The sequence below is a fragment of the Hypanus sabinus genome, chromosome 7 (assembly GCF_030144855.1).
Source record: "Hypanus sabinus isolate sHypSab1 chromosome 7, sHypSab1.hap1, whole genome shotgun sequence".
In the NCBI taxonomy this organism is placed as follows: Eukaryota; Metazoa; Chordata; class Chondrichthyes; order Myliobatiformes; family Dasyatidae; genus Hypanus; species Hypanus sabinus.
Window position 1 is genome coordinate 89,140,252 of NC_082712.1, and position 27,387 is coordinate 89,167,638.

General features: G+C 42.6%; 1 protein-coding gene across 2 annotated transcripts in view; it reads right to left on the reverse strand.

Annotated features, from left to right (window-relative positions):
- Nucleotides 1–27,387, reverse strand: part of LOC132396966 (AP-1 complex subunit sigma-1A) — a 104,958-nt gene that overhangs the window by 43,159 nt on the left and 34,412 nt on the right. For both annotated transcript variants that reach the window (XM_059975130.1, XM_059975131.1), the window contains exon 2: nt 1,519–1,697. In XM_059975130.1, the coding sequence (XP_059831113.1) occupies nt 1,519–1,697 (179 nt within the window). The remainder of the gene's footprint in view (nt 1–1,518; nt 1,698–27,387) is intronic.

Here is a 27,387-nt window from a genome sequence, read left to right on the forward strand (position 1 = left end):
GCAGGTGTGGAATGCACTACCTCGGAAGACGGTGGAGGCCAATTCTCTGGATGCTTTCAAGAAGGAGCTAGATAGATATCTGATGGATAGGGGAATCAAGGGATATGGGGACAAGGCAGGGACTGGGTATTGATAGTGAATGATCAGCCATGATCTCAGAATGGCGGTGCAGACTCGAGGGGCCGAATGGTCTACTTCTGCACCTATTGTCTATTGTCTATTCTATTGTCTATATCCAGACAGCGAAAATGCCTACATCAGGATGCTTTTCATTTACTACAACTCGGCATTCAATACTATCTTCCCTTCTAAACTGATCAATAAGCTTCAAGTCTCAGGCCTCAATATCTCCTTGTACAACTGGATCCTCAATTTCCTCACTTACAGATGTAAAGCCCTGATAAAGGTGTCACTGTTAACGTTGTAGAGTATTTCATGTAATGGTCTTTCTGTAGAAGCAGTATTTGGATTACAGTTAGTGATAAAGGGTGCTTTGGAATGTGAGCCATCCAATCAAGAGAGAAGGCCGGGGGATCAGGGTTTTTTTGAGCCTGACACCACAGCTTCTGGACCATTGCTTCTGTGTTAGCACTCACAATCATCCCATTCTCCCGATTTCTTTTCCCTGTGATCTACTCTCTCACACATACCTATTAACACTCCATACCACCACCAGCTCTTCCACATACTAGATCAGCCCTAATGCAATGCTTTGTCATGAAACGTCAACAATTCTTTCTCTCCCACAGATGCTACTCAATCTATTGAGTTTTTCCAGCAGATTGCTTATCAGTGAGGGTGATGTGAAATACTTGTGGGACATTAACATAAAGGCGCATTCATTAATAAATCCATTTGGGAATTCAGGAGAAGATTCTTCGCTTTACCCCACCACTGAGCAGATATACATGAAATGCTGTCGCAGTAAAGTAGAGTACATCATCGGAGACCCCCACCACCCAGGACAGGAATCACAGGCTTCACACCACCAGGTTCAGGAACAGTTACTACCCCTCAACCATCAGGTTCTTCAACTTACACAACTTCACTTGCCCTGTCATTAAAATACTCCTACAACCTCACTTTCAAGGACTCGTCATCTCCTGTTCTTCATATTTATTACTTATTTACTATTATTATTTCTTTTTGGCTTTGCACAGTTTGTTGTCTTTTATACTCTGGTTGAACATCCAAGTTGGTGTGGTCTTTTATTAATTCTGTGATGGTTATTTTTCAAAAGATTTATTGAGTATGCCTGCAAGAAATGACTCTCAGGGTTGTATATGGCAACATATGTATTTTGATAATATATTTACTTTGAACTTTGATAATGTATAATTCACTCCCTTAGGGACTGATTTATTTGTATGGAGGAAGCAATAAACATAATGAAAACGCTGACAATATGCTGAGATGCAAAGGATAGGAGGAGCGAAGGGTTTAAACAATAGGACAGAGAGGCTGAGCTGAATGGTCTGTTCCTGAGCATGTGTGATGATTAGCACAATTGGGACCCACCTCTTGTAAACAATCTTCAGGTCCTTCCATTCTAGAAAGCTGCACATCTTGGGCTTGCGGCCGAGCACGATCTGCATCAGCTCTCGCCCGAGCTTCTTCTTCTCCTTCTCTGACATGGCAATGTACCACTTCTGCAGCCTCAGCTTGCCCTGCCGGCTAAACAGTAGCATGAAGCGCATCTGTGGATCCAGAGCAGAGAGAGAGAGGTGGTGAGCCAGTGGCGGACTCGAAGGTTAACCAAGAATGGGTGGGGAGAGTTAGTTCTCATTTCAAGTTTGAGTTCTGTTTAAACACATATACACATGCACACACACACGCAATGAAAAACTTACTTGCAGTAACAGCATAACAACATATGCCCTTGAATGGAAAATCCTACAAAAGTAGTGGATATGGCCCAGTCCATCACGAGTAAGGCACTCCCAACCATTGAGCCATCTAAGTGAAATGCTATCGCAGGAAAACAGCATCCATCATGAGGGCCTCCACCGCCACCCAGAACATGATCTCTTCTTGTTGCTGCCATCAGGAAGGTAGTACAGAAACCTCAGGTCTCACACCACCAGGTTCAGGAAGAGTTACCATCCCTCAACCATCAGGCTCTTGAACCAAAAGGGGACAACTTCACTTGCCCAATCATTGACATTCTCCCACAACCAATGGATTCACTTTCAAGGATTATTCATCTCATGTTCTCGACATTTATTGCTTGCTTATTTATTACTTGTTTAATTATCATTATTTCTTTGTTTTGTATTTGCACAATTTGTTGTCTTCTGCTTGCTGGTTGAACACCCAAGTTGGGTGGACTTTCTTTGATGTTATGGTTATTATTTTATGGATTTACTTAATATGCCCACAAGAAAATGAATCTCAGGTTTGTACTGGTGACATATATGTACTTTGATGATAAATTTACTTTGAACTTTGAACATAACTATGCTTCTTATAAGATCATGTGACAGCATTCAGAAGGAAAACATAAACAGTATTTTTTTACAAGATGGATCACAATTAGAACAAAATAAATCCAGTTGAATCCAAAGTGATCAAAATGGTCACAGTATTGTTAAGTTGTGGTGTTTAAGGTTGTGCTAGCTGGTTCAAGAACCTAAATTTGTTTAATTGTTTAGAGATGCAGGCGCAGAACAGGCCCTTCCAGCCCAATAAGCCGCACCACACAGCAACCCACCGATTTAACACTAGCCTAGTCACAGGACACTTTACAATGACCAATAAACCTAGTAAAAAGTCTTTGGAGGGTGGAAGGAAACCAGAACACTGAGAGGAAACCCATGCGATCACGAGGAGAACGTACTAACTTTTGTACCTCTGCCCAATTTCCATGGGTCCCGCTGGCCTTGTGCCTGTATTAGTCATCTTATTTAGAGTCGTTAAGCCCTTATGCTTTCTGCTTGGGTGGTGGTGGTGGTGTGTGCGCGAGTCCTCCTCTTTCTCTTTCTGTGTCTGTGTGTGCACGCACATTTCAAGAATGATTTGTCTTGTGGTGTCATTCGATCAAACCACCAATGTTCAGTTGGAATTCTGATGAATAAACTCTTGTTTCTGTCTCAACAGGGGAGCTTGTTGTTCCTCTGCACGGTTCAGTCGTCTGTCAGCACACACCAAAAAGATCACATGGCCCAGCTGCTGGCAATCTTTGATGATGGATATCAAGTGACTCGGCCAATATTTATCCCTCAGGCTGGGCTACTAAACACATGTAATAAGCTTTATGTAATATTCAAAATGAAACCAACATTTTATTGTATTGAAATACTGCGTGGAATAGGCCCTTCCAGCCCTTCGAGCTGCGCTGCCCAGCAACCACTGATTTAATCCTAGGCAAATCACAGGACAATTTACAATGATCAATTAACCTACCAACCAGTATGTCTTTAACTTTGGGAGAAAATAGGAGCATTGAGAGGAAACCCATGTGGTCACGGGGAGAATGTACAAGCTCCTTACAGACAGCAGAGGGAATTGAACCCAGATCACTGGTACTTTAAAGTGTTGTGCTAACCACTGTGATGCCGTGCCATCTCATTGGCAGACTTTTGCCCCTCGGGTTGGGTAGACTAGAACTAGAGGTCATAAGTTTAGGGTGAAAGGTGAAATACTTATTTGTCAAATCGGGGTTCGATTCCTGCCACTGTCTGTAAGGAGTTTGCATGTTCTCCCCGTGACCACATCCATTTTGCTTCCAAAGATATACGTGATAGAGTCAGTGAGTTTTGGGCATGCAATGCTGGCACTGGAAGCATGGTGACACTTGTGGGCTGCCCAACACAACCTGCACTGATTTGATTTCACACCAAATGTCACATTTAAGATGTTACATCATAAGCTATAGGAGCAGAATTAGGTCATCTGCCCATTTCATTGATTTTCCATCTCAGCCCCAATCTCCTGCCTTCTCCCCATATTCTTTCATGCCCCGACTAATCATGATTCCATTAATTGTTAATATATCCAATGACTCGGCTTCCATAGCTGCCATCTGTGGTAACAAATTCTACGGATTCACCATTCTCTAGCAAAAAAAATTCCTCCCCATCTCTGTTCTAAAAGGACACCTCTCTATTCTAAGGCTGGGTCCTCTGGTCTTGGACTCCCCTCCACCATAAGAAACGTGCTTGCCACATCTACTCTGTCGACTACAATTGGCTGTATGTTTAGATGCACATGTGACAAATAAAGCTAATCTTTCTCTTTAGGCGTGTTACCTTTGTCTTCCTTCCCTGGGAGTGTTTACAAAACACTGCATGAAGTAGCTCTGGTCACAGCACAACAGAATGGAAGTGAGAGCACTGCAGAGAGGGCAGAGGGATTCTCCAGGAGAGGATTCAGAGCACTTTAGTTAAGGGGAGATATTTGATGGGCTGTGCTTGTTTTCCCTGGAGCAAAAGAGACCATGGGACAGGGATTCCCTTATTTATGCCATGAACCAATACCATTAAGCAAGGGGTCCATGGACCTCAGGGTGGGTCCCCTGCTATGTGGCGACCACGGCATATATAATTATGAGAAGCATAGATAGGATCATTATCATTATGAGCCATGCCATATGAAGTGGGCAATCATGGTCTTTCAATGATTATAACTGTTCTGGCAAATTTTTCTACAGAAATGGTTTGCCATTGCCACCTTCTGGGAGTGTCTTTACAAGACAGGTGACCCCAGCCATCATCAATACTCTTCAGAGATTGCTTGGTGTCAGCAGGGCTTGTGATATGTACCAACTGCTCATATGACCATCCACCACCTGCTCCCATGGCTTCACATGACCCTGACTGGTGCAGGATGGTGGTGGGGGAGCTGGTTACACCTTACCCAAGGATGACCTACACACTAGTGGAGGGAAAGAGCGCTTTACACCATGATCACATTTGGTAGAAGCATATCTCCACACCGCCATAACACTGGTAGGATAGTCAGTCAAAATCTCTTTCTTAGAATTAAGGTATCGAAAGCAAGAAGGTATAGGTTTAAGGTGAGAAGGAGTTTTCAAAAAAGAGAAATCTGAGGGCAAAGCTTTTCCACATAGTGAGTGGTTAATACCTAAAGATGATGGAATCAGATACACAAACTATGCTTTGGAGTCATGGCGAGAGACACTTAAATAGGTAAGCTGCAGAAGGATATCATCTAAATGCAGGTATATGGGATTAGTACAGATGGAGGTCTTGTTTAAAATTGTATTCCAGTTCTTACTTAGAGCAAGACTTTCATCTTTGTTTAAGTTCTTATTTTCTAAATTTGGCACAAACTAGATGGGACAAAGGGGCTGTTTATGTGCTGTAGTGCTCTATGACCCTATGGCAAAGAGGTCAGTAGGTATACTGTGGACCAAAGGGACTGTGGATGCACTGTATGACTGTGACACTTCGATCAGGATGTATTCCTGATAGTCAGTGTTTACAGGACGCTGCAGAGGGAGCTTCATGTTTTTGACGTTAATAATAACACAAGGTACCGTACATTAAAGACAAGACAATCTCAAAGGTCCTTAACACAGTCAAATTCATGTCTATTCGCAAGGCTCATCACAGAGGAAATATTAACTTGCTGTATGATTATTTACTGTTGCAAGTAAAAGTCTTAGAAGTTGTGCTGAGAACAGATAATCAGAAAATCATCCCTGTCCTCCAGGATTTACTGAATCAGTGATGGAATCTGTTCTGTGAAGCTAATATGTAACTCACTCTGATTGCCACTTTTATAACCTGCAGCGGATGGAAAACAATTGGACCTCAGGTGGTGGTTATTCAGCCCATCAAGTCTATGCCAGCCCCGAGCAGAGAAATATGTCCTATTTTACCTCCTAGTTTCTCACATCAACCTGCCCCCTTTTCCCACCCCCCCTCACCTGGTTTCAACCATCACCTACCAGCTTCACACAACAAACCCCATCCCTTCCCCTCACCTGGTCTCATCTGTCACCCACCAGCTTCTCACAGCAACCACCCCCTTCCCACCCACAGATCGATCACACACCAGACTTTCACAGCAAACCCCATCCCCTTCCCAACCCCTCACGTGCTCTCACCTATCGCCTACCAGCTTCTCACAGCAATCCCTCCCCTTTCCCACCCCCTCACGTGATCTCATCTATCACCCACCAGCTTCTCACATCAACAAACCCCCCCCCCCACTTTCCCACCCACTCACCTAGTCTTACCACCAACTAACACAAAATGCTGGTGGAACGCAGCAGGCCAGGCAGCATCTATAGGCAGAAGCATTGTCGATGTTTCGGGCTGAGACCCTTCGTCAGGACTCCGCCCGAAACGTCGACAGTGCTTCTCCCTATAGATGCTGCCTGGCCTGCTGCATTCCACCAGCATTTTGTGTGTGTTGTTTGAATTTCCAGCATCTGCAGATTTCCTCGTGTTTACCACCAACTTATCACCTACCAGTTTCTCACATGAAGACCCCCAACTCCCCTCCCAACTAGTCTCACCCATCACTGGCCAGCTTCTCCTCTCCTCCCACCTTCTTGCTCTGGCTTCTGCTCCCTTCCATTCCAGTCTTGTTGAAAGCTCTCAGCACAAAACTGTTTATTCCCCTCCATAGATGCTGCCTGACCTGCTGATTTCCTCCAGCAATTTTCTGTGAGCTGCTCTGTAAATTATTCTCTTTTTAAAATTCTGTCTAATTTGCTTTCAAGTCTCTCATTTCATTTCCCTCCCTCCTACAGGCTGTGAATTCCAGTTCATATCATGCCTTGGTATAGAACAAAGTTTTCCTCACATCCTCTTGTATTTTTTGCACTGAATTTTAAATCTGTGCCCCTGGGCTCTCTAACCATCTGCTAACGGGAATGACTGCAAACCAGTCATATGCACCAAATCTCCTCTCAACCTTCATTTTTATTTTACAAAAATACATTTATTACAAATACTAACCACTACAGTACTCCTTTGCCTCAAAGAGGTTAGTACAGCAGAGCGAGGTAATTAGAAACACAAGTCCGACTTAAGATGGCGCTGGTGAATCTCAGTGATTTCTGTCTGGTGAGCGGTGAGAACAACTAATCACTCTTTTTCTGGCAAACGATCATCACAAGCGATAGCCTGTAACTTCCCTTTCAACTTAGAGGCAATCTGATGTGGCAGAACCGTGGCGAGGTGAGCTTGTTGCCAAGAGAGAGGAAGGCCCCACCCACTCACCAAGTTTCACTTATCACCCACCAGCTTCTCACAGCAAACTCCCACCCCTCCCTTTCCCACCCACTCATCCGACTGATTTAAGCGCCGGGCCAAATCAGAAAGGTTGGTTGCATGCTGAATCAAAGCAGCAGGGTCCAGGCCCCACAGCACATCAAAGCGACTGAACCCGATGTTTGGATGACGACTTAGGCACCGGGTCACATTGAAAAGGTCAAGGTGTTGGGCCCAAGGTGAGGGATGGGCCGGTTCAGCACACTGCTCCGCTCTGTGCTTGGGTTTGGGGACAGACTCTTTCTGGATTTCAGTTCAGAATGATATTTGCTTACATTTATTGTTTTTTTTCCTCTGCACATTGGGTGTATTGATGGACTTTCTTTTTAATGGGTTCTTTTGGGTTTCGTTGTTTGGTGACTGCCTGTAAGGAGACAAATCTGAAGGTTGTATTATGTATACATACTTTGATAATAAATGTATTTTGAATTTGCCACATCATTGATAATGCAACTTATTTCACTGTATCACAGTCAGGTTCCTGTCTCTGGTTGGGGAGGGAGGGAGAAAAATAATTTTAAAAAATCAAGCTTCATGGCACACCTTACTAATGATGTCACATTGTAGTGAAATTTAAATTACCTGTAACACCATTTTCAAAGATTTACAGACCTCTATTCCACACTTTTCACTGCACTACCTCAGTACCCCACTATTCACTGTGAAAGACCCACCCTGATGTGCCCACCTAAAGTGCAACACCTTACACTTGTCTGCATTAAATTCCACCTGCCATTTCTTCAGCCCATTTTCTCCAGCCAATCCAGATCCTGTCACAAGCTTTGATAGTATTCTTTGCTGTCCACTTTGCCCCCGATCTGCTGATCCAGTTTGCCACATTGTTATAGAATACTACAGCACAGAAACGGGCCTGCTGCTGGGCCAAATTGCTGTTCTCCCTAGTCCCATTGACCCGCAGCTGGACCACAGCCCATCATATCCCTCTTATATATGTAATTATTCAACATTCTCTTAAACAATTAATCTTGCATCCCCCATTTTGCTTGCAGTTTGTTCCACACTCACTCTACCCTCTGATTAAAATCCACCCCCCAGGATCTTAAGTATTTCACCTTTCACCCTAAGCTTATGACCTCTAGTTCTAGTCTCACCCAACCTGAGGGGCAAAAGTCTGCCTGAATTCACCCTATCAAAACTCGTCACATTTTTATACACCTCTATCAAATCTCCCTTCATTCTCCTACACTCCAAGGAAGAAACTCCTAAACATTTTCAACCATTACCTACAACTCATGTCCTCAAATCCCAGCAACATCCGTGTGAATTTTCTCTGTACTCTTTCAATCTTTTTGATATCTTTTCTACAGGTATGTAACTAGAAATACACAAATACTCCAAATTTGGCCTCACCAACATCTTGTACTAGTTCAACACAACATCCCAACTCCATTACTCAATACTTTGATTTATGAAGGCAAATATACCAAAAGTTCTCTTTATGACACTATCTACATGTCACGCCACTTTCAAAGAATTATGAATCTTTATTCCATGACCCTCTGTTCTACTGTACTCCTCAGTACCCTAGTGCAAGTCCTACCCTGGATTTTCCTCCCAAAATGCAACATCTCGCACTTGTCTGCATTAAATTCCATCTGCCATTTTTCAGCTCATTTTTCCAGCTGGTCCAGATCTAGCCTTCCTCATTGTCCACTACTCCCCAAATCTTAATGTTATCAGCAAATTTGCTGATTCACTTTACCAGGTTATCACTGAAATTATTGATATATATATATATATAAAACAAAAAAAAAGGAACAACATTAGTTATTCTTCAGTCTTCTGGCACCTCTCCAATTGACTAAGAACGTTGTATATAGCTCTGCCAGGGCCTCTGCAATTTCTGCACTAGCCTCCCACAAAGTCCAAGGAAACACTTTGTCAGTCTCTGAGGTCTTATCCACCCTAATTTCAAAGTTTAAAGCAAATTTATTATCAAAGTACATATGTGTCACCATATACAACCCTGAGATTCATTTTCTTGTGGTCTTTCACAGTAAATACAAGAAACACAGTAGAATCAATTAAAGATCACACCCAACAGGATGGACAAACAACCAATACAGAAAAGTCAACAAACTGTGCAAATCCAAAATCACAGAAAACTAATAAATAACAAATAAATAAACAAACAATAAATATCAAGAACATGAGATGAAGAGACCTTGAAAGTGAATCCATAGGTTCCAGAAACTGCTCAGTGATGGGGCAAGTGAAGGTATCTCCTCTGGTTCAAGAGCATGATGGACTGAGGGGTAGTAACTGTTCTTGAACCCGGTGGAGAGAGTCATGAGGCTCCTGTAGTTTCCTCCCTATGGCAGCAGCAAGAAGAGTGCATGGTTTGGATGGTGGGGGTCCTTGATGATGCATTTTGCTCTCTTGGGATACCCTCTGTGCAGATGTGATCAATGGTGAGGAGAGATTTATCTGTGATGGACTGGGCTGTATCCACTAGTTATTTGAAAGATTTTCATTCAATGACTTTGGGGTTTCCAAACCAGGACATGATACAACCAGTCGATATACCACACATCTATAGAAGTTTGTCAAAGTTCTAAATAATATACCAAATTTTCACAAATTTTGAAGTAGAGGTGCTCCTGTGCTTTCTTTGTAATGGCGCTTACTACATGTGCTGGACCCAGGACAGATCCTCTGAAATTATAACACCAAGGAATTTAAAGTTGCTGACTCTCTCCACCTCTGATTCCCCAATGAAGACTGGTTCATGGACCTTTGGTTTCCTCCTCCTGAAGTCAATATTCAGCTCCTTGGGCTTGTTGACATTGACTGAAAGGTTGTTTATTTTGGTACCAGTCAGCCAGATTTTCAACTCCTTCCTATATGCTGATTCATCACCACCTTTGATTCAGCCAATGACAGTGGTGTCACCTGCAAACCTAAATATGGCATTGGAGCTGTGCTTAGCCTCACTGTCATAAGTACAAAGTAAATAGAGCGGGGGGCTAAGCACACAGTCATGTGGTGCACCTGTGCTGAGGAAGGTTGTGGAGGAGATGCTGATTGTGGTCTGTAAGGAAGGAAATTGAGGATCCAGTTGCTTAAGAAGGTATTGAAGCTTATTGATTTGAGGGGATGATGGTACTGAATACCGAGCTGTCGTCGATAAAGAACATCCTGTCCAAATGTTCCAGGGTTGAGTGAAGAGCCTATAAAAATGCATCTCCTGAGGACCTGTTGTGTTGGTAGCCAAATGAGAGCAGATTCAAGTTGCTTCTCATGCAGGGGTTGATATGTTTCATCACTAACCTTTCAAAGCATTTCATTACAGTGGATGTAAGTGCTACTGGAGGATAGTCATTGAGGGAGGCTACCACATTTTTCTGCTTGAAGCCTGCTTGATGCAGGTGGGTACCTCAGACTGCCAAAGCAAGAGATTAAAGATCTCAGTGAACACTCCAGTCAGTTGATCAGCACAGGTCATGGTACTTGGCCAGGTACCCCATCTGGGCCAGGTGCTTTCCGTGGGTTTACTATGGAAAGATGCTCTCACATCGACCTCAGAGACTGGAACTGGGGTCATCGGGGGCTGTGGCAGTTCTATGTTTTGACTGTCAAAGTGAGCATTAAAGGCACTGAACTCATCTGGGAGTGAAACCTTGCTTTTACCTACGCATGTTATTTGGTTTCACTTTGGAGCAGGTGATAGCATTCAAACCCTGCCACAGCCATCTGGCATCAGTGATTCAAGTTTGATCTGGAATTGCCACTTTGCATATGACATGGCTTTCTAAGATCATACCTGGGCCTCTTGTATTTTACTTGGTTGCCAAGACAAAAACTACTGATCTGGCCCTCAGTAGATCGTGGATCACACTGTTCTCCAATGGATTTTGGTTGGGGGCGACTATGAATGATTTTGTGGGGACACACTTGACAACAACTGATTTTCTGAAGTCTGTGTCAAGCATGATGTATTCATTTAGATCCTCTGCTGAGTCCTGAACACGGCCCATTCCACCAACTCAACGCAAAACCTTACCTACTCCTCTGCCTCTTACAACCACTCTTTGTTGTCCTTACCTCTACTGTCTTGCTCTTTAGCCTCTACTTGTGTACAGGTGGATCATATATCCCAAAATGCAGTCTTGGCATTTCTAATTACAGTGTAACAATAGTTGAGTGCGTTGGGACCCCTGGTGCTGCTGGTGATAAGTTGATGATTGAGCTTGGTTGAGATTTCTCCAAACAAACCTGATTGAATTCCCCGATCACGATTTGAAAAGTGTTGGTGTACGCTGTTTCTAATTTGCTAATCACTGTACTCAATATATCAAGCACTTGCATTACATTTGCCTTTGGTGGTAGTAAACTGTGGTCAGGATCATGAAGGAGAATTCTCTTGGTAAATATAATGGTCAGCACTTGATCATTAGATGGCTGGGTTGAGCAGTTCTTCAATCTTGGCAATTCACTTGCAAATGATTCATCATCATATAAGAAGACATTATCAGTTTGCTGTTAATTTGTGGTGTGTCCTCTGAATGCTTAGCCTTTATGTATAAATCCGCTGATTGGTCATCATTATGGAAACTCAATTGTGATGTAGGGAGCAGATCACATCGCTGATTGGTTGCATGGCAAACTCTGTGCCTTCTGGTCTGGAATTTTGCCTGCATTGGCTCATAAATAGGACCGAGGTCTACTTGTCTGTTTACAGAGTTGTCCGTGGAAAACTATGCTTCTAAGAATTCTGCTGCATGTCGCATGTTTGCTTGCGCCATAACTTTCACTGATGCCCAGTCAAATTTGTGCCCCTCTCAATCCAAGCATTGAGATGAGAGAGTTGGTCATGCCACTTTATAGCCAGTTGATGCTCATGGATCCTCCAATGTTCCAGGTTGGGGGAGCAAGAGTGCAACAGGACCACTGTGTCTCGGCACCTCAAACAGTTTATCATGAAACCTTTTGGCTTCTCCAAATCAGCAGTCCAGTCCATCCTGTCTATCGATAAGTCCTCGAGTCTGATCACTGAATATATCGTGTCTGGAGTAAACTATGTTTCCACAAAACTCAGAACATAGCAATGCCTCATTCCCCTCCAATAAAGCAATTTTGCCCTCAGGTCCCCAATCTCGTTCTCCAGTGAGTTTGTTAACAAGATACTGGGTAGGGGAAGTTTCAAATCCTGGTGTTTTAGTCTGTCTTGAAGTCCTTCCCTCCTCCCTCTCCTTTCTGCCCTGGCAATGTACCTTTCTCCACTAAAATATGCTGTACTTGCATACTTGTGAGTTAAGTCTGCCAAGTCCTTCAAAAGATCATGAAATTGCTAGTTCATTAACTAACGTAGTTCGAAATAGTCTTAAAGGGAAATTACAGGCTGCAGATTGCATTGAGAGTAGTTCAGAAGTACATTTAGATGTTACAATTTGCCTCGAGATAGCAAGCACCTCCTCTTTTGTAATCTAGATATGATCCATGACCTCACAATTGCTTTGCCTCAGTTCTATAGACTGTGTCCATCTCCCAAGTAAATACAAATGCAAAATAAATCCACTTAACATCTCTGCTGTCTCTTTTGACTCTATACATAAATGAGCACATTGATCTTCAAGTGGACCAATGTTGTCCCTTAGTATCCTCTTGCTCTTAGTATATCTGTAGGAGCCCTTGGATTCTCCATCTTGTCTGCCAGAGCAATCTCATGCCTTTCTTTAGTTCTCCTGATTTCCTTATTAAGTGCTCTCTTGCACTTCCTATACTCAAGTACCTTATTTGTTCCTGCCTGCCTATAACTTGTATGCACTTCCTTCTTAACCAAGGTCTCAATTTTCCTTGAAAATCAAGATTTCCTAATCTATTACCTTTCATTCCAACAGCAGCATACAAACTCTGTACTCTCAATAGTTCACTTCTGAAGGCCTCCCATGCACCAAACATTCCTTTGCATCTCTGCTCATCTACTCTATCCAGGCCTTTTAGTATCCAGTAGGTTTCAATGAGACCTGCCCTCTTTCTTCGAACTCCAGTGAGTACAGACCCAAAACCATCAAATACATTAAACCTTTCATCCCCAGGATCATTCTTGCAAACCCTCTCCAGGCCCACTCCAACATCAGTATAACCTTCCTTAGACAAGGAGCCCAAAACTACTCATAATATTCCAAATGTGGACTGACCAATTGGTTATAGAGTCAGCATTACATGTTGCTCAACACACACAAAATACTGGAGGAAACAGCAGGTTGGGCAGGATCTATGGAAATGAATGAACAGTTGATCGATGAAGGATCTTGGCCCAAAACGTTGTCTGCTTATTCATGTCCATTGATGCTGCCTGACCTGCTGAGTTCATCCACCATTTTGTGTGTGTTGCTCTGGATTTCCAGCATTGGTGGACTTGCTCATGTTTATATCTTGCTCTGATATTCTAGCTCTGTCAAAATGAATGGAGAGGCTGAAGGAGTGGAGGCTTCATTCAATTTCTAGCTGACTATCCAAAATAAGCTAAGCCATCTCAAATTTGTTTTGCTTTGCTCCATTGTTTTGCAAGTGGAGGTACCGATTGTACTGTTTCTGAGAATTGGCAAACGCTCAGTGATCACCTTATTAAGTATAGGAGTGGAACCAGGAGTGGTCTTCTGCTGTTGCAGCCCATCCACTTCAAGGTTCAAAGTGTTGTGTGTTCAGAGATACACAACTGCACTTTGCTGTTGTAACGCATGGTTATTTAAGTCACTGTCGCCTTCCTGTCAACTTAAACAGTTTGGCTATTCTTTTATGACCTCTCTAATTAACAAAGTGGTTTTGCTCACAGAACTGCCACCAACTAGATGTCTCTTGTTTCTTGCACCATTCTCTGAAAACACTAGAGCAGGGGATTTATCCCATGGACCCTTACTATTATCCGAGTAGTCTGTGGACCCCAGATTGGAAATCTCTGCTCTAGAGACTGTTATGCATGAAAATCACATTTTTCTCATAGAGGGATTAGAAGCGGAGAGAATGAGCAATTTCAAGTTTCTGGGTGACAATATGTCTGAGGATCTCAGTTGGACCCAACATATCAATGCAGATACAAAGAAGGTTAAGCAGCGGCTATATTTTATTGAGTTTGAGGAGATTTGCAAATTTCTACAGATGTACCATGGGGAGCATTCTAACTGGCTGCATCACAGTCTGGTATGGGTGGTGGGGGGAGGATTGCTACTGCACAGGATTGTTGTAAGCTGCAGAAAGAGTTGTGAACTTAGCCAGCTTCATCATGGGCATTAGTATCCAGGTCATCTTCAAGGAGCGATACCTCAGAAAGAACCCCCATTATTAAGAACCATCACCCCCTTCACCCAGGATGTGCCCTCTTCTCATTACTACCATTAGGAAGGTGGTACAGGAGCCTGAAAGCACACACTCAATGATTCAGGAAAAGCTTCTTCTATCTGATTTCTGAATGGACATTGAAACCATGAACACTACCCCACAGATTCCTTTTTGAACTACTTAATCCAACTATTTAATATACACAGTATCTACTTACTATAATTCACAGTTTTCCTTGTTCTGTACTACTGCTGCAAAGCTAACAATTCTCACAGCATATGGCATTGATATTAAATCTGATACTGACATTCAAAACATTGGTAACAAGATGGAAAAGTCAGAACTTTAAGTGCAATATACTCCACAGAGACAATCACCTCCAAAGTAACCTGATTCTTACACTGACCTTCCCCAAGATGAAAGGAACATGATCAAGGACTCTTGGTTTTGTAACATCCATCCATCTCCTGCGTCAGTGTTGAAAATTTGGTCAGTAACAGAATCATGAACAAGGGTACCAACATTAACAAGCAGATGCACTGGCAATCCTGTGTTTTTATAAAGTATTATTGCCCCCACAGGACTATACAGTACTGTGCAAAACTCTTTGGCACATATATATAGCTAGAGTGCCTAAGACTTCTGCACCGTACTGTATTTGTCAACCTGGGGCAGAGAGTGAGTTTGTAAATTTGGTGGGAGCAAAGGATGTGGGAATGGTAGGACTGAAGTGCTGCGGGAAGTGTGTGGGACAGGTGACAGAGAAAGAGTGCTGGGGTGGGTAATACGGATGCAGTCAAGGTCAGTTTATTGATCAATACCAAAAGTCTCTCTGGTGTTTCCCACTTCCTCCCCACTCCCTTTCCCTTTTCTCAACAATGATTCCCCTCATCCTCTCCCTGCCCACTCTCAGTCCACGATAGCTATATATATGTGCCTAAGACTTTTGCACTGTACTGTATATCGAAACATGCTGCCAATCTATGCTGATTTTTAAAAGCTTTGCAATCCTCCAGCTTCTCACTATTTTTTTTTACAATTATTGTATGCCCTCTCTTTTGTTTTTATGCTTTCTTTGAATTCTCCTGTCAGACACTGTTGCTTCAACCTCCCTTTAGAATGCTTCTTCTGTTTTGGGATGAACCAATCCCGAGTCTTCCAAAGTGCTCCCAGCCATTGTTGATCTGCTGTCATCCCTGCTAAAATCCCCTTCCAATTAGCTTTGACCAGCTCCTCTTTCATGTATCTATTGTTATATTTACTGGACTATATTACCAAGACCATCTTATTTTATCTCTCTTTCAAATGTCAGGGTAAATTCTATCGTATTATTTTATAAATGGAGAGAAAATCCAAAAATCTGAAGTGTGAAGGGACTTGGGAGCCCTTGTGCAGTATTCCCTAAAGGTTATTTTGCAGGTTGAGTCGGTGGTGAGGAAGGCAGCTACAACACCTGATCCTGCATTTGCAAGTTCCACTCAGATTCTTCTTAAATATTTCATCTTTCACCCTGAACCTAATCTCACAAACCTGAGGAGAGAAAGCCTACATATATTCATCCTACCATTCGTCGTCATCATGTGCTGTCATAAGGCATAGATGACCATGATTGTTCTTAGTAATCTTTTTTTTTACAGAACTGGTTTGTGATTGCCTTATTCTGAGCAGTGATTTTACAAGACGGGTGAACCCAGCCATTATCAACACTCTTCAGAGATTGCCTGGTGTCAGATGTCATGTAACCAGGACTTGTGATATGCACCAGCCGCTCATACAACCATCCACCATCTGCTCCCATGGCTTCATGTCACCCTGACTGAGGGGCTAAGCAGGTGCTACACCTTGCCCAAGGGCAACCTGCAGGCTAGCGGAGGGAAGGAGCACCTTACACTCCTTTAGTGAAGATACATCTCCACCCAGCCACCCAATCTTACTAGCTAACTACTTTGTAAGTAACCTTATATATTCTTACTTGTTAGTCACTTGTGCCCTCCTGCCCAAACCTCTTAAGCAAAAGCCTCAATGTGCTTGTGTGTGTGTGTGTGCGTGTCTGCCCTTAACTCCTGGTGGAGTCGTCGGGGCACCGTCATGACAAGCTTAATGCACTGATCTTATTGGTGATTGCTCATCATACAGCATGTCTTGGGCACCTGAAACCTGGTGGAGCCCATCCCTCTCCAGATTTTCGGAGCCGGCTGGATTCGAACTCAGGAGCCTTTGGTCCTTCGGTCCAAAGTCCAGTGCTGATGTCACTATGCCACCAGCCAGCCCAAAAACCTGGACTTACGTAGTGAAATTTTCAATATGGATTTCAGTATTTTGGTACATCCAACAATAATAAGCTAACTCCAATTCAAACATTTTTGCTTTTCTTTTTTGCAGTTGAAGATTTAAGTGTTTGAAAATTATATGCAATTAAATGAAGCATTGTCAACTCAAAGTATTGTAGTAAATGATTCATTGCAACCATTGAAACTTTATTGAGTTACCACTGATCTTAAGGGGATACACTGAGACACACACAAAATGCTGGAGGAACTCAGCAGGCCAAGCAACATCTATGGAGAAGAGTAAACAGTCAATATTTCGGGCCGAGACATTTCATCAGGACTGGAAAGGAAGGGGAGAAGTCAGAGTAAGAAGGTGAGAGAGGGGAGGAAGTACAAGGTGGCTGGTGAGAGGTGAAACTGGGAGAAGAGAAGGGGGTGAAGTAAAGAGCTGAAAAGTTGATTGGTGAAAGAGATAAACAGCTTGGGAGGGGTGGGAAGGTAGGCCATACAGAAGGTGTTGCTCCTCCAATCTGAGTGTGGCCTCATTTGCAACATTAGAAAGGCCATGGATGGGCATGTCGAAATGGAAATGGGAATGGGAAGTGGAATTGAAATAGGTGGCCACAGAGAGATCCTGCTTTTTTTCTGGTGGAAATGTGATGTACTTTGGAGGCCTCTTCTCCCAAGAGTGTCTTGAGTACGATGTTGGCTTGGGTGCTGAATAAAGACTTGTATATCCCCAACTTCACAGTCTCCTGGTGACTTCATTCAGTCACAACACACACCTACCCAGACCAGGACCACATTCCTCTACATCTTTTCCAATTCATTTTCTGTTCAAATGCCTCCTAAACCCACTAATTGTACCTGATTCCATCACCTCCACTGGCAATGTTTTCCAGATATCAACCCCTCACAGTGCAAAAGAACTTACATCCTCAAATCTCCAATAAAACTCTCTTCCCTCTCCTTAAACTGATATGAAAACACCAATGACCAGGAATGGAAGACTGTAGAAAGTAGTGGATAGAGCCCAGTCTATCACAGGCAAAGCTCTCTCAACCATTGAATCCACTTACATGAAGCACCGCAACAAGAAAGCAGTGTTCACTAAAGACCCCCACCATACCCTCTTCTTTCTGCTACAATAGGGCAGGAGGTGTAAAAACCTGAGGTCCCACACAGCAAGTTCAGGTGCAGTTATTACCCAAAAGCCATCAGGCTCTTGAACCGCCTGAATAACTTCAATTTGATTCAGATTGCTGTTGCTTGCTTCCTTTGTTTGTGTGATTTGTGTCTTTTTCCTCCTCTGCACATTGGGTGTTGGTCATTCTTTTATAAATTGGGTTCATTTGGGTTTATTGCTTTGGGGCTGACTGTAGCAGACAAATTTCAAGGTTATGTAATGTATACATACTTTGATAATATAAGTGCTTTGAATCTTTCAAAGATGTCGGAGTAGAATTAGGCCAATTGGCACATTGAGTCTGCTCCACCATTTCATCATGGCTGATCCAATTTTCCTCTCAGCCCCAATCTCCTGCCTTTTCCTCAAATCCCTTCATGCCTCTGCCTTACATACACATGCCACATACTTCATGCCTCTGCCTTACATACACAGCTTCCACAGCTGCCTGTAGCAAAGAATTCCACAGATTCACCACTCTCTAACGAAAGAAATTGTCCCATGTCTCCATTTTTTTTCTTGATATCAGGGGTACTTATTGTAGTTTAAATGGCTGTTGTGTGTTCTTCATGCTGGATGGAGAGTCCTGGGAGCCCCAGAATCTCCTGGGGAACTACATCTGTGTGAGATACATCCAGCTGCAGCTCCTTGCAGACCACGTTAGGGATCTGGAACAGCATGTGGATGACCTATGGCTTCTACAGGAGTGTGAGGAGATCATCAATCAGAGTTACAGGGAAATAGTCAGCCTTCAGTTGCAGGAGATGGGTAGCTGGGTGACTGGCAGAAGGAAAGGAAGAGCAGACCATCCCTGTGACCATTCCCCTCAATAACAACTATACCATTTTAGATACTGTACTGTTCTGGGGGATGACGTCCCAGAGTTCAGGTTACTGGCACTGAGCATGGGTCCGTATTGAGAGGGAAAGAGGGAGAAGACGGGAGCAGTAGTGATAGGGAACTCAATACTCAGGGGAACAGACAGGAGACTCTGCGGATGTGAATGGGACATGCAGATGGTACGTTGCCAAAGTCAGGGATGTCTTGGATCGCGTCCACAACATTTTATAGCAGCCAGATGTCTTGGTACACATTGGTACCAATGACATAGGAAAGAAAAGCAAAGAGGTCCTGGCGAGAGAATTTAGAAAGCTAGGCAGAAAGCTGAGAAGCAGAACTTCCAAGGTAGTAATTTCTGGATTGCTACCTGTGCCACATGCCAGTAAGGATAGAAACAGGACAATTTGGCAGATAAATGCATGGCTGAGAAGCTGATGCAAGGTGCAGGGCTTCAGGCTCTTGGATCGTTGGGATCTCTTCTGGGGGAGGTATGACCCATAGAAAAGGGACGAGTTGCACCTGAACCTGAGGGGGACCTTTTTTCTCATGGGAAAGTTTGTTAGAACAGTTGGGGAGGGTTAAAACTAATTTGGCAAGGGGATGGGAACCAGAGTGAAGGGACACAGGATAGGATGCATGATTTTTTTAAAAAAAGCAAGAATAGCATGCAGTCAGACCGTCAGGAAAAGCATGTAGATGATGGGACAAAATTGCAGCTAGCAGGTGAATATCAGGGCATTAGGGAAACAGAATCAAAAAGGGTAGCAAATACAGAACTGAAAGTGTTATATCTCAATGCATGGAGTAAAAGAAATAAGATGGATAATCTTGTTGCACTTTTACAGATTGTTGGATATGATGTTGCCATCACTGAATTGTGGCTGAAGGATGGTTGTAGTTGGGAGCTGAATGTCCAAGTTTACACATTGTATCAGAGGGATAGGAAGGTAGGCAAAAGGGATGCCATAGCTCTGGCAGTAAAGAATGGCATCAAACCATCAGAAATATGTGACATAGTATCAGAAGATGTTGAATCCTTGTGGGTTGAGTTAAAAAACTACAAAGGTAAAAGGACCCTGATGGCAGTCATATACAGGCCTCCAAACAGCTGGGATGCAGACTACAGAATACAACTGGAAATAGAAAAGACGTGTCAAAAGGGAAAGTTGTGATAGTCATGGGAGTCTTTAACATGCAGGATGATAATGGATGTCAAGACAGTGAATTTGTAGAATGCCTATGAGATGTCTTTGTATAGCAGCTTGTCATTGACCCTACTAGGGAATCAGCTATACTGGACTGCTTGTTACATAAAGAACCAGAGGAAGCTTAAGGTTTAGGAAACCTTAGGAGACGGTAATCACAATATGATTGAGTTCAATTTGAAATTTGATAGTGAGAAAGTCTCAAGTAGCAGTAAGTGGATTAAAGGAAATTACAGTAGTATGAGAGAGGAATTGGCCAAAGTAAATTGTAAAGCAATGCTGGCAGAGATGACAGCAGGGCAGCAATGGCCTGAGTTTCTGGAGAAAAAATGAGGAAGACAAGACATAGAAGCAGAATTAGCCCAACTGGCCCATTGAGCCTGCTCTGCCATTCAGTCATGGCTGATCCTTTTTTTTCTTCTCCTCAACCTCCAGGAACTTCTCCCCATAACCTTTGATGCCAAGTTAAATCAAGAATCAATCTCTACCTTAAATACACCCAACAATCTGGCCTTCACAGCTGCATGTGGCAACAAATTCCACAAATTCACCACCCTTTGGCTAAAGAAATTTCTCAACATCTCTGTTTTGAAAGGGTGCCCCTCTATCCTGAGGCTGTACCCTCTTGTCCTAGACTCACCCACCATGGGAAACATCCTTTTCTCATTTACACTGTCTAGGCCTTTCAACATTCAAAAGGTTTCAATAAGATCCCCTATCATCCTTCTGAATTCCAGTGAGCACAGACCCAGAGCCATCAAACATTCCGTATGATAGCCCTTTCATTCCTGGAATCATCCTTGTGAACCTCTCCAATGCCAGCACATCTTTTCTAAGATGAGGGGTTCAAAATTATTCACAATACTCAAGGCCTCACCAGTACCTTACAGAGCCTCAGCATCACATCCTTGCTCTTGTATCCTAGACCTCTTGAATTGAATAACAACATGGCATTTGTCTTCTTACTACCGACTCGACCTACAAGTTAGCCTTTAGGAATTAAATAACAACATGGCATTTGTCTTCTTACTACCGACTCGACCTACAAGTTAGCCTTTAGGAATTGAATAACAACATGGCATTTGTCTTCTTACTACCGACTCGACCTACAAGTTAGCCTTTAGGAATTGAATAACAACATGGCATTTGTCTTCTTATACAGACTCGACCTACAAGTTGCCTTTAGGGTATTTTGTACAAGGGCTCCCAAGCTTCTTTGCATCTCGGATTTTTGGATATTCTCCCCACTTAGAAAATAGTCAGCACATTTATTTCTACTACTAAAGTGCATGATCATACATTTTCCAACATTGTATTTTATTTGCCACTTTCTTGCCCATTCTTCTAAACTGTCTAAGTCCTTCTATATCCTACCTCTTTCCTCAACACTACCTACCTCTCCAAGATGCAGGACAGATATATTCCAAAAATAAAGAAATACTGACATGTCAAAGCAGTATAACTATGGCTGCTAAGAGAAGTCAAAAATAGTGTAAATACAAAAGAGTAAAAATTAGCAGGAAGTTAGAGGATGGGGAACTTTTAAAATACCTGCAGAAAACAACTAGAGGAATAATTAGGAGGGAAAATATGAAATATGAAATCAAGCCAGTAAACAATATCAAGGTGGATAGAAAAAGCCTTTAAGTATAAAAAAAATAAAAGAGATGAGAGTGGATATGGGACTGTTAGAAAATGAGGCCGGAGAAATAATAATAGGGACAAGGAGATAGCAGACAAACTAAATGAGTATTTTGCATCAGTCTTCATTGTGAAATACACTAGCAGTGTGCCAGGTGTTTAAGTGTGTGGAAAAGAGAAGTGAGTGCAGTTGCTATGGCAAGGAAGAAGGTGCTCAAAAAACTGAAAGACCTAAAGGTGCATAAGTCACCTGGATCAGACAATTACATCCTAGGGTTCTGAAAGAGGTAGCAATAGAGATTGTGGAAGCATTAGTAATGATCTTTCAAGAATCACTGGACACTGGCAGGGTTCCAGAGACAGGAAAATTGCAAATGTCACTCCACTCTTTAAGAAAGGAGGGTGGCAGTAAAAAGGAAATTATAGACCCATTAGCCTGACCTCAGTGATTGGGAAGATGTTGAAGCAAATTGTTAAGGATTAGGTTATGGAGTACTTGGTGACACAGGACAAGATAGGACAAAGTCAGCATGGGTTCCTTAAGGAAAAATCTTGCCTGATGAACCTATTAGAATTCTTTGAGGAGATAACAAGTAGGATAGATAAAGGGGATGTAGTGGATGTTGTATATTTGGACTTTCAGAAGGCCTCTAATAAGGGGTCACACGAGGCTGTTTACCAAGTTAAGAGCCCATGGTATTACAGGAAAGTTCATGGTTAGAGCATTGGCTGATGAGTAAGAGGCAGTGATTGGTGGCGGAGCAGGTTGTGTTGAGGAAATAGGAAGGCTGCATAAGGGCTTAGACAGATTAGGAGTATGGGCAAGAAAGTAGCAAATGAAATACAATGTTGGAAAATGCATGGTCATGCACTTTGGTAGTAGAAATGAAAGTGGACACGATTTTCTAAACAGGGAGAAAATCCAGAAATCTGAGATGCAAAGGGACTTGTGAGTCCTTGTGCAGAACACCCTAAAGGTTAACTTGCAGGTTGATTTGTGGTGAGGAAGGCAATTGCAATGCTAGCATTCATTTCAAGCAATCAAGAATACAAGAACAGGGATGTGATGCTGAGGCTTTATAAGGCACTGGTGAGGCCTCACCTTGGGTATTGCGAACAGTTTTGTGTTCTTTATCTAAGAAAGGATATGCTGACATAGAAGAGGGTTCAAAGGTGGTTCACAAGGATGATTCCAGGAATGAATGGATTAGTATATAGAAACGATTGATGGCTTTGGGCCTATACTTGCTGGAATTTATAAGGAAAAGAGTAGGTGTGGAAAAGATGTTTGGCATGGTGGGGGAGTCTACGGTAAGAGGGCATAGCCTCAGGATAGAGTGCCATCCATTTAAAACAGAGATGTGAAGAAATTTCTCTAGCCAGAGGGTAGCAAATTTATGGAATTAGTTACTGCAAGCAGCTGTGGAGGCCAGGCTGTTGGGTGTATTTAAGGCATAGATTGATAGTTTCTTGATTAGCCATTCCATCAAAGCTCATGGAGAGAAGGCCATAGAGTGGGGTGGAGAAGGGGGAGAAGGGATGAACCATGATTTAATGGTAGAGCAAACTCGATGGACCAACTGGCCTAATACTGTTCCTATGTTTTATCATCTTATGGACACACCTCTATTCTGATGCTCTCTTCTCTCCTCTAGAATTCTACCACAGCAGGAATCATCCTGCCCATATCCACTCTATCAAGCCTTTTCACCATTCGATAGGTTACAATGAGGTCGCCTCTCATTCTTCTGAATTGTAGTAAATACAGGCACAAAGTCATTAAACTCTCTTCATATGACAAGCCATTCAATCCTAGAATCATTTTTGTGAATCTCCTTTCAATCCTCTCCATTTTCAGCATATTGTTTTTAAGATAGAGACCCAAATCTGCTCACAATACTCCAAGAGAGACCTTACCAGTATTTTATAAAGTCTCAACATTGTACTCTCCATTTTATATTCTGGTCCTCTTGAAATGAACACTAACATTGCATTTGCCTTCCTTACCACTGACTCAACCTGAAAATTAACCTTTAGGGAATCCTGCACAAGCACTCCCAAGTCCCTTTGTGCCTCAGTTTTTTGTATTTTCTATCCATTTAGAAAATAGCCAACCCTTTCATTTCTTCTATTAAAGTGCATGACCATACACTTCCTGACACTGTATTGCATTTCTTTGTCCATTTTTCTAATGCAACCTAGTCCTTCTGTAGCCTCTCTACTTCCTCAAAACTACCTGCCCCTCCACCTATCTTCATATCATCTGCAAATTTTGCAACAAAGCCAATAATTCCATCATCCAAATCATTGCCATCTAATGTAAAAAAGAACTGTTCCTAACACAGACACTTGTGGAACACCACTAGCCACCGGCAGCCAACCAGAAAAGGATCCATTTATTCCCACTCTTTGCCAATCAACCACTACTTTATCTTTGCTAGAATGTTTCCTGTAATACCAGGGACTCATAGCTTGCGTGGCATATCTGAAAATCCAAGTACACAACATCCTTTGTTTATCCTGCTTGTTATTTCTTCAAAGAATTCTAACAGATTTGGCAGGCAAGATTTTCTCTTGAGGAAACCATACTGACTTCTGCCTACTTTATCATTTGCCTCCAAAGCTGAAGAAGGCATGATTATGCATGAAGGCATAATTGACCTTCATCAATTGTGGGATTGAGTTTAAGAGCTGAGAGATAATGTTGCAGCTACAGCTATATAGGATCCTGGTCAGACCCCACTTGGAGTACTGTGCTCAATTCTGGTCACCTCTCTATAAGAAGGACGTGGAAACCATTGAAAGGGTGCAGAGGAGATTTACAAGGATGTTGCCCGGATTGGGGAGCATGCCTTATGAGAAAAAATTGAGTGAACTTGGCCTTTTCTCCTTGGAGCGACGGAGGATGAGAGGTGACCTGATAGAGGTGTACAAGTTAATGAGAGGCATTGATCATGTGGATAGTCAGAGGTTTTTACCCAGGGCTGAATTGGCTAGCACGAGAGGGCATAGTTTTAAGGTATTTGGAAATAGGTACAGAGATGTCAGGGGTAAGTTGCTTTTTTTTAAAAAAACGCAGAGAGTGGTGAGTGCACGGAATGGACTGCCTGCGGTGGTGGTGGTGGAGGCAGAAACAATAGCGTCTTTTAAGAGACTCCTGGATGGCAACATGGAGCTTAGAACAGTAGAACAGAGTGATCTAGGAATAATGGTGCATAGTTCCCTGAAGGTGGAATCTCATGTGGATAGGGCGGTGAAGAAAGCTTTTGATATGCTGGCCTTCATAAATCAGAGCATTGAGTATAGGAGTTGGAATGTAATGTTAAAATTGTACAAGGCATTAGTGAGGCCAAATTTGGAGTATTGTGTACAGTTCTGGTCACCGAATTATAGGAAAGATGTCAACAAAGTAGAGAGAGAGTACAGAGAATATTTACTAGAATGTTACCTGGGTTTCAGCACCTAAGTTACAGGGAAAGGTTGAACAAGTTAGGTCTTTATTCTTTGGAGCATAGAAGGTTGAGGGGGGACTTGATAGAGGTATTTAAAATTATGAGGGGGATAGATAGAGTTGACGTGGATAGGCTTTTTCCATTGAGAGTAGGGGAGATTCAAACAAGAAGACATGAGTTGAGAGGAAGGGGGCAAAAATTTAAGGGGGAATTTCTTTACTTAGAGAGTGGCAGCTATGTTGAACGAGCTTCCAGTAGAAGTGGTAGAGGCAGGTTCGGTATTGTCATTTAAAGTAAAATTGGATCGGTAAATAGACAGGAAATGAATGGAGGGTTATGGGCTGAGTGTGGGCCAGTGGGACTAGGTGAGAGTAAGCGTTCAGCGCGGACTAGAAGGGCCAAGATGGCCTGTTTCCATTTTGTAATTGTTATATGGTTATATTAGAAAAATAGAGGGCTATTTGTAAAGCCTAGGTCGTTCTAAGGTAGGGACATGTTTGGCACAGCTTTGTGGGCTGAAAGGCCTGTATTGCGCTGTATGTTTTCTATGTTTCTATGTTTATTCTGAGATCTCATCCTTAATAATCCACTCCAACATCTTCCCAACCACTGAGCTCAGATTAACTGGCCTACAGTTTCCTTTCTTCTGCCTCTCTCCCTTCTTGAAGACTGGAGGGACATTTGCTGTTTTCCAGTCTTCTAGAACAATTACAGGATCTAGTGCTTTTTGAAAGATCATTATTAATCCTTCCACAATCTCTTCAGCCACCTCTTTCAGAGCCCGAGGGTGTACACCATTTGGTCCAGGTGACTTATCTACTTTCAAACTTTTCAGTTTCCCAAGAATCCTCTCTCTAGTTATGGTACCTTCATGACCTGACACCTGGAACTTCCAATGTATTCCAGGGCGAAGAATGATGCAAGTTACTTATTCAGTCTGTCCACTATTTTGTTGTCCCCCATTACTACCTCTCCAGCATTGCTTTTCAGCAATCCAATGTCCTCTCTTGCCTCTCTTTTACACTTTATCTATCTGAAAACACTTTTGGTGAAATGTACAGGTTAGTTGGTTGATTAGTCACACAGGTGTAATCGGACTGTGGAGGTTCATTGGATCAGAGGACCAGTTATCGTGCTGTATCTAAAGGTGGTGAAAACATAAAAGCACAGTGGTGGAAAGTTTGTGAGCTCTGTGAATGGAAGTAGTCCGCAGGGCCCCTTGCTGTTTGTGATGTACAGTCAGCCCTCCTTATCCACGATGGATTGGTTCCGGGACCCCTCGCGGATACCAAAATTCGTGGATGCTCAAGTCCCTTAATCAACCTGTCTCAATGCAGTGGACATTAGGACCCAGCAGCAGAGATCTGAATCCGCAGTGTTTCTGCTCACTAAAATAATCACAATAACGATTGAAAACAAAGTGGAAATAATAAAGTGATTGAAAAGAGGTGAAATGCCATCAGCCTTTAGAAAAGCGTTAGGCTACGTTGGTCAATGATCGGAACAATTTTAAAGGATAAAGTGAGAAAGGCTGTGCCCCGATGAAAGCTACAATTATTTCTAACCAAGGCAGTGGTTTAATTATTGGGTTTTGGGGTTTTGATCTTCCACATCAACCAGACACAGATGGAGAGCATGCTCGGGAGCGATCTGTCACTGGATCGAACTCGGGAACCTCCATTCCCAAGCCTGGTGCTGAAACATATGTTCTTAAGTGTTTTATATGCATAGAAAGGTAAAATAGGTACTAAGCCAAACGTTTGACCAACTGGCGCTAAATAATACTGGATGTACCTGTTCCAACTTACTTAGTAAGAGAACTTCTGATATATTTTCAATCCTGATCCACAGTAACCTACGCACATCCTCCCATATACTTTAAATCGTCTTTAGATTACTTATAATACCTAATACAATGTAAATGCTATGTAAAATAGTTGTTATACTGCATTGTTTATGGAATAATGACAAGGAAAAAAGTCTGTACATGCGTGAACAACAAGTGCTGGAAGAGCATTTCCAGGTTTTCACGATGCGCGATTGGCTGAATTCACGGATAAGGAGGGCCGACTGTATATAAAAGACCTGGATGAAACTGTAAAAGGGTGGGTTAGTAAGTTTGCAGATGATACCGAATTTGTGGAGCTATGAATAGTGTAGAAGACAGGCAAATAATACAGCACAATATAGATCAGTTGCAGATATGGACAGAGAAGTGGCAGATGAGGTTTAACCCAGATAAATGTG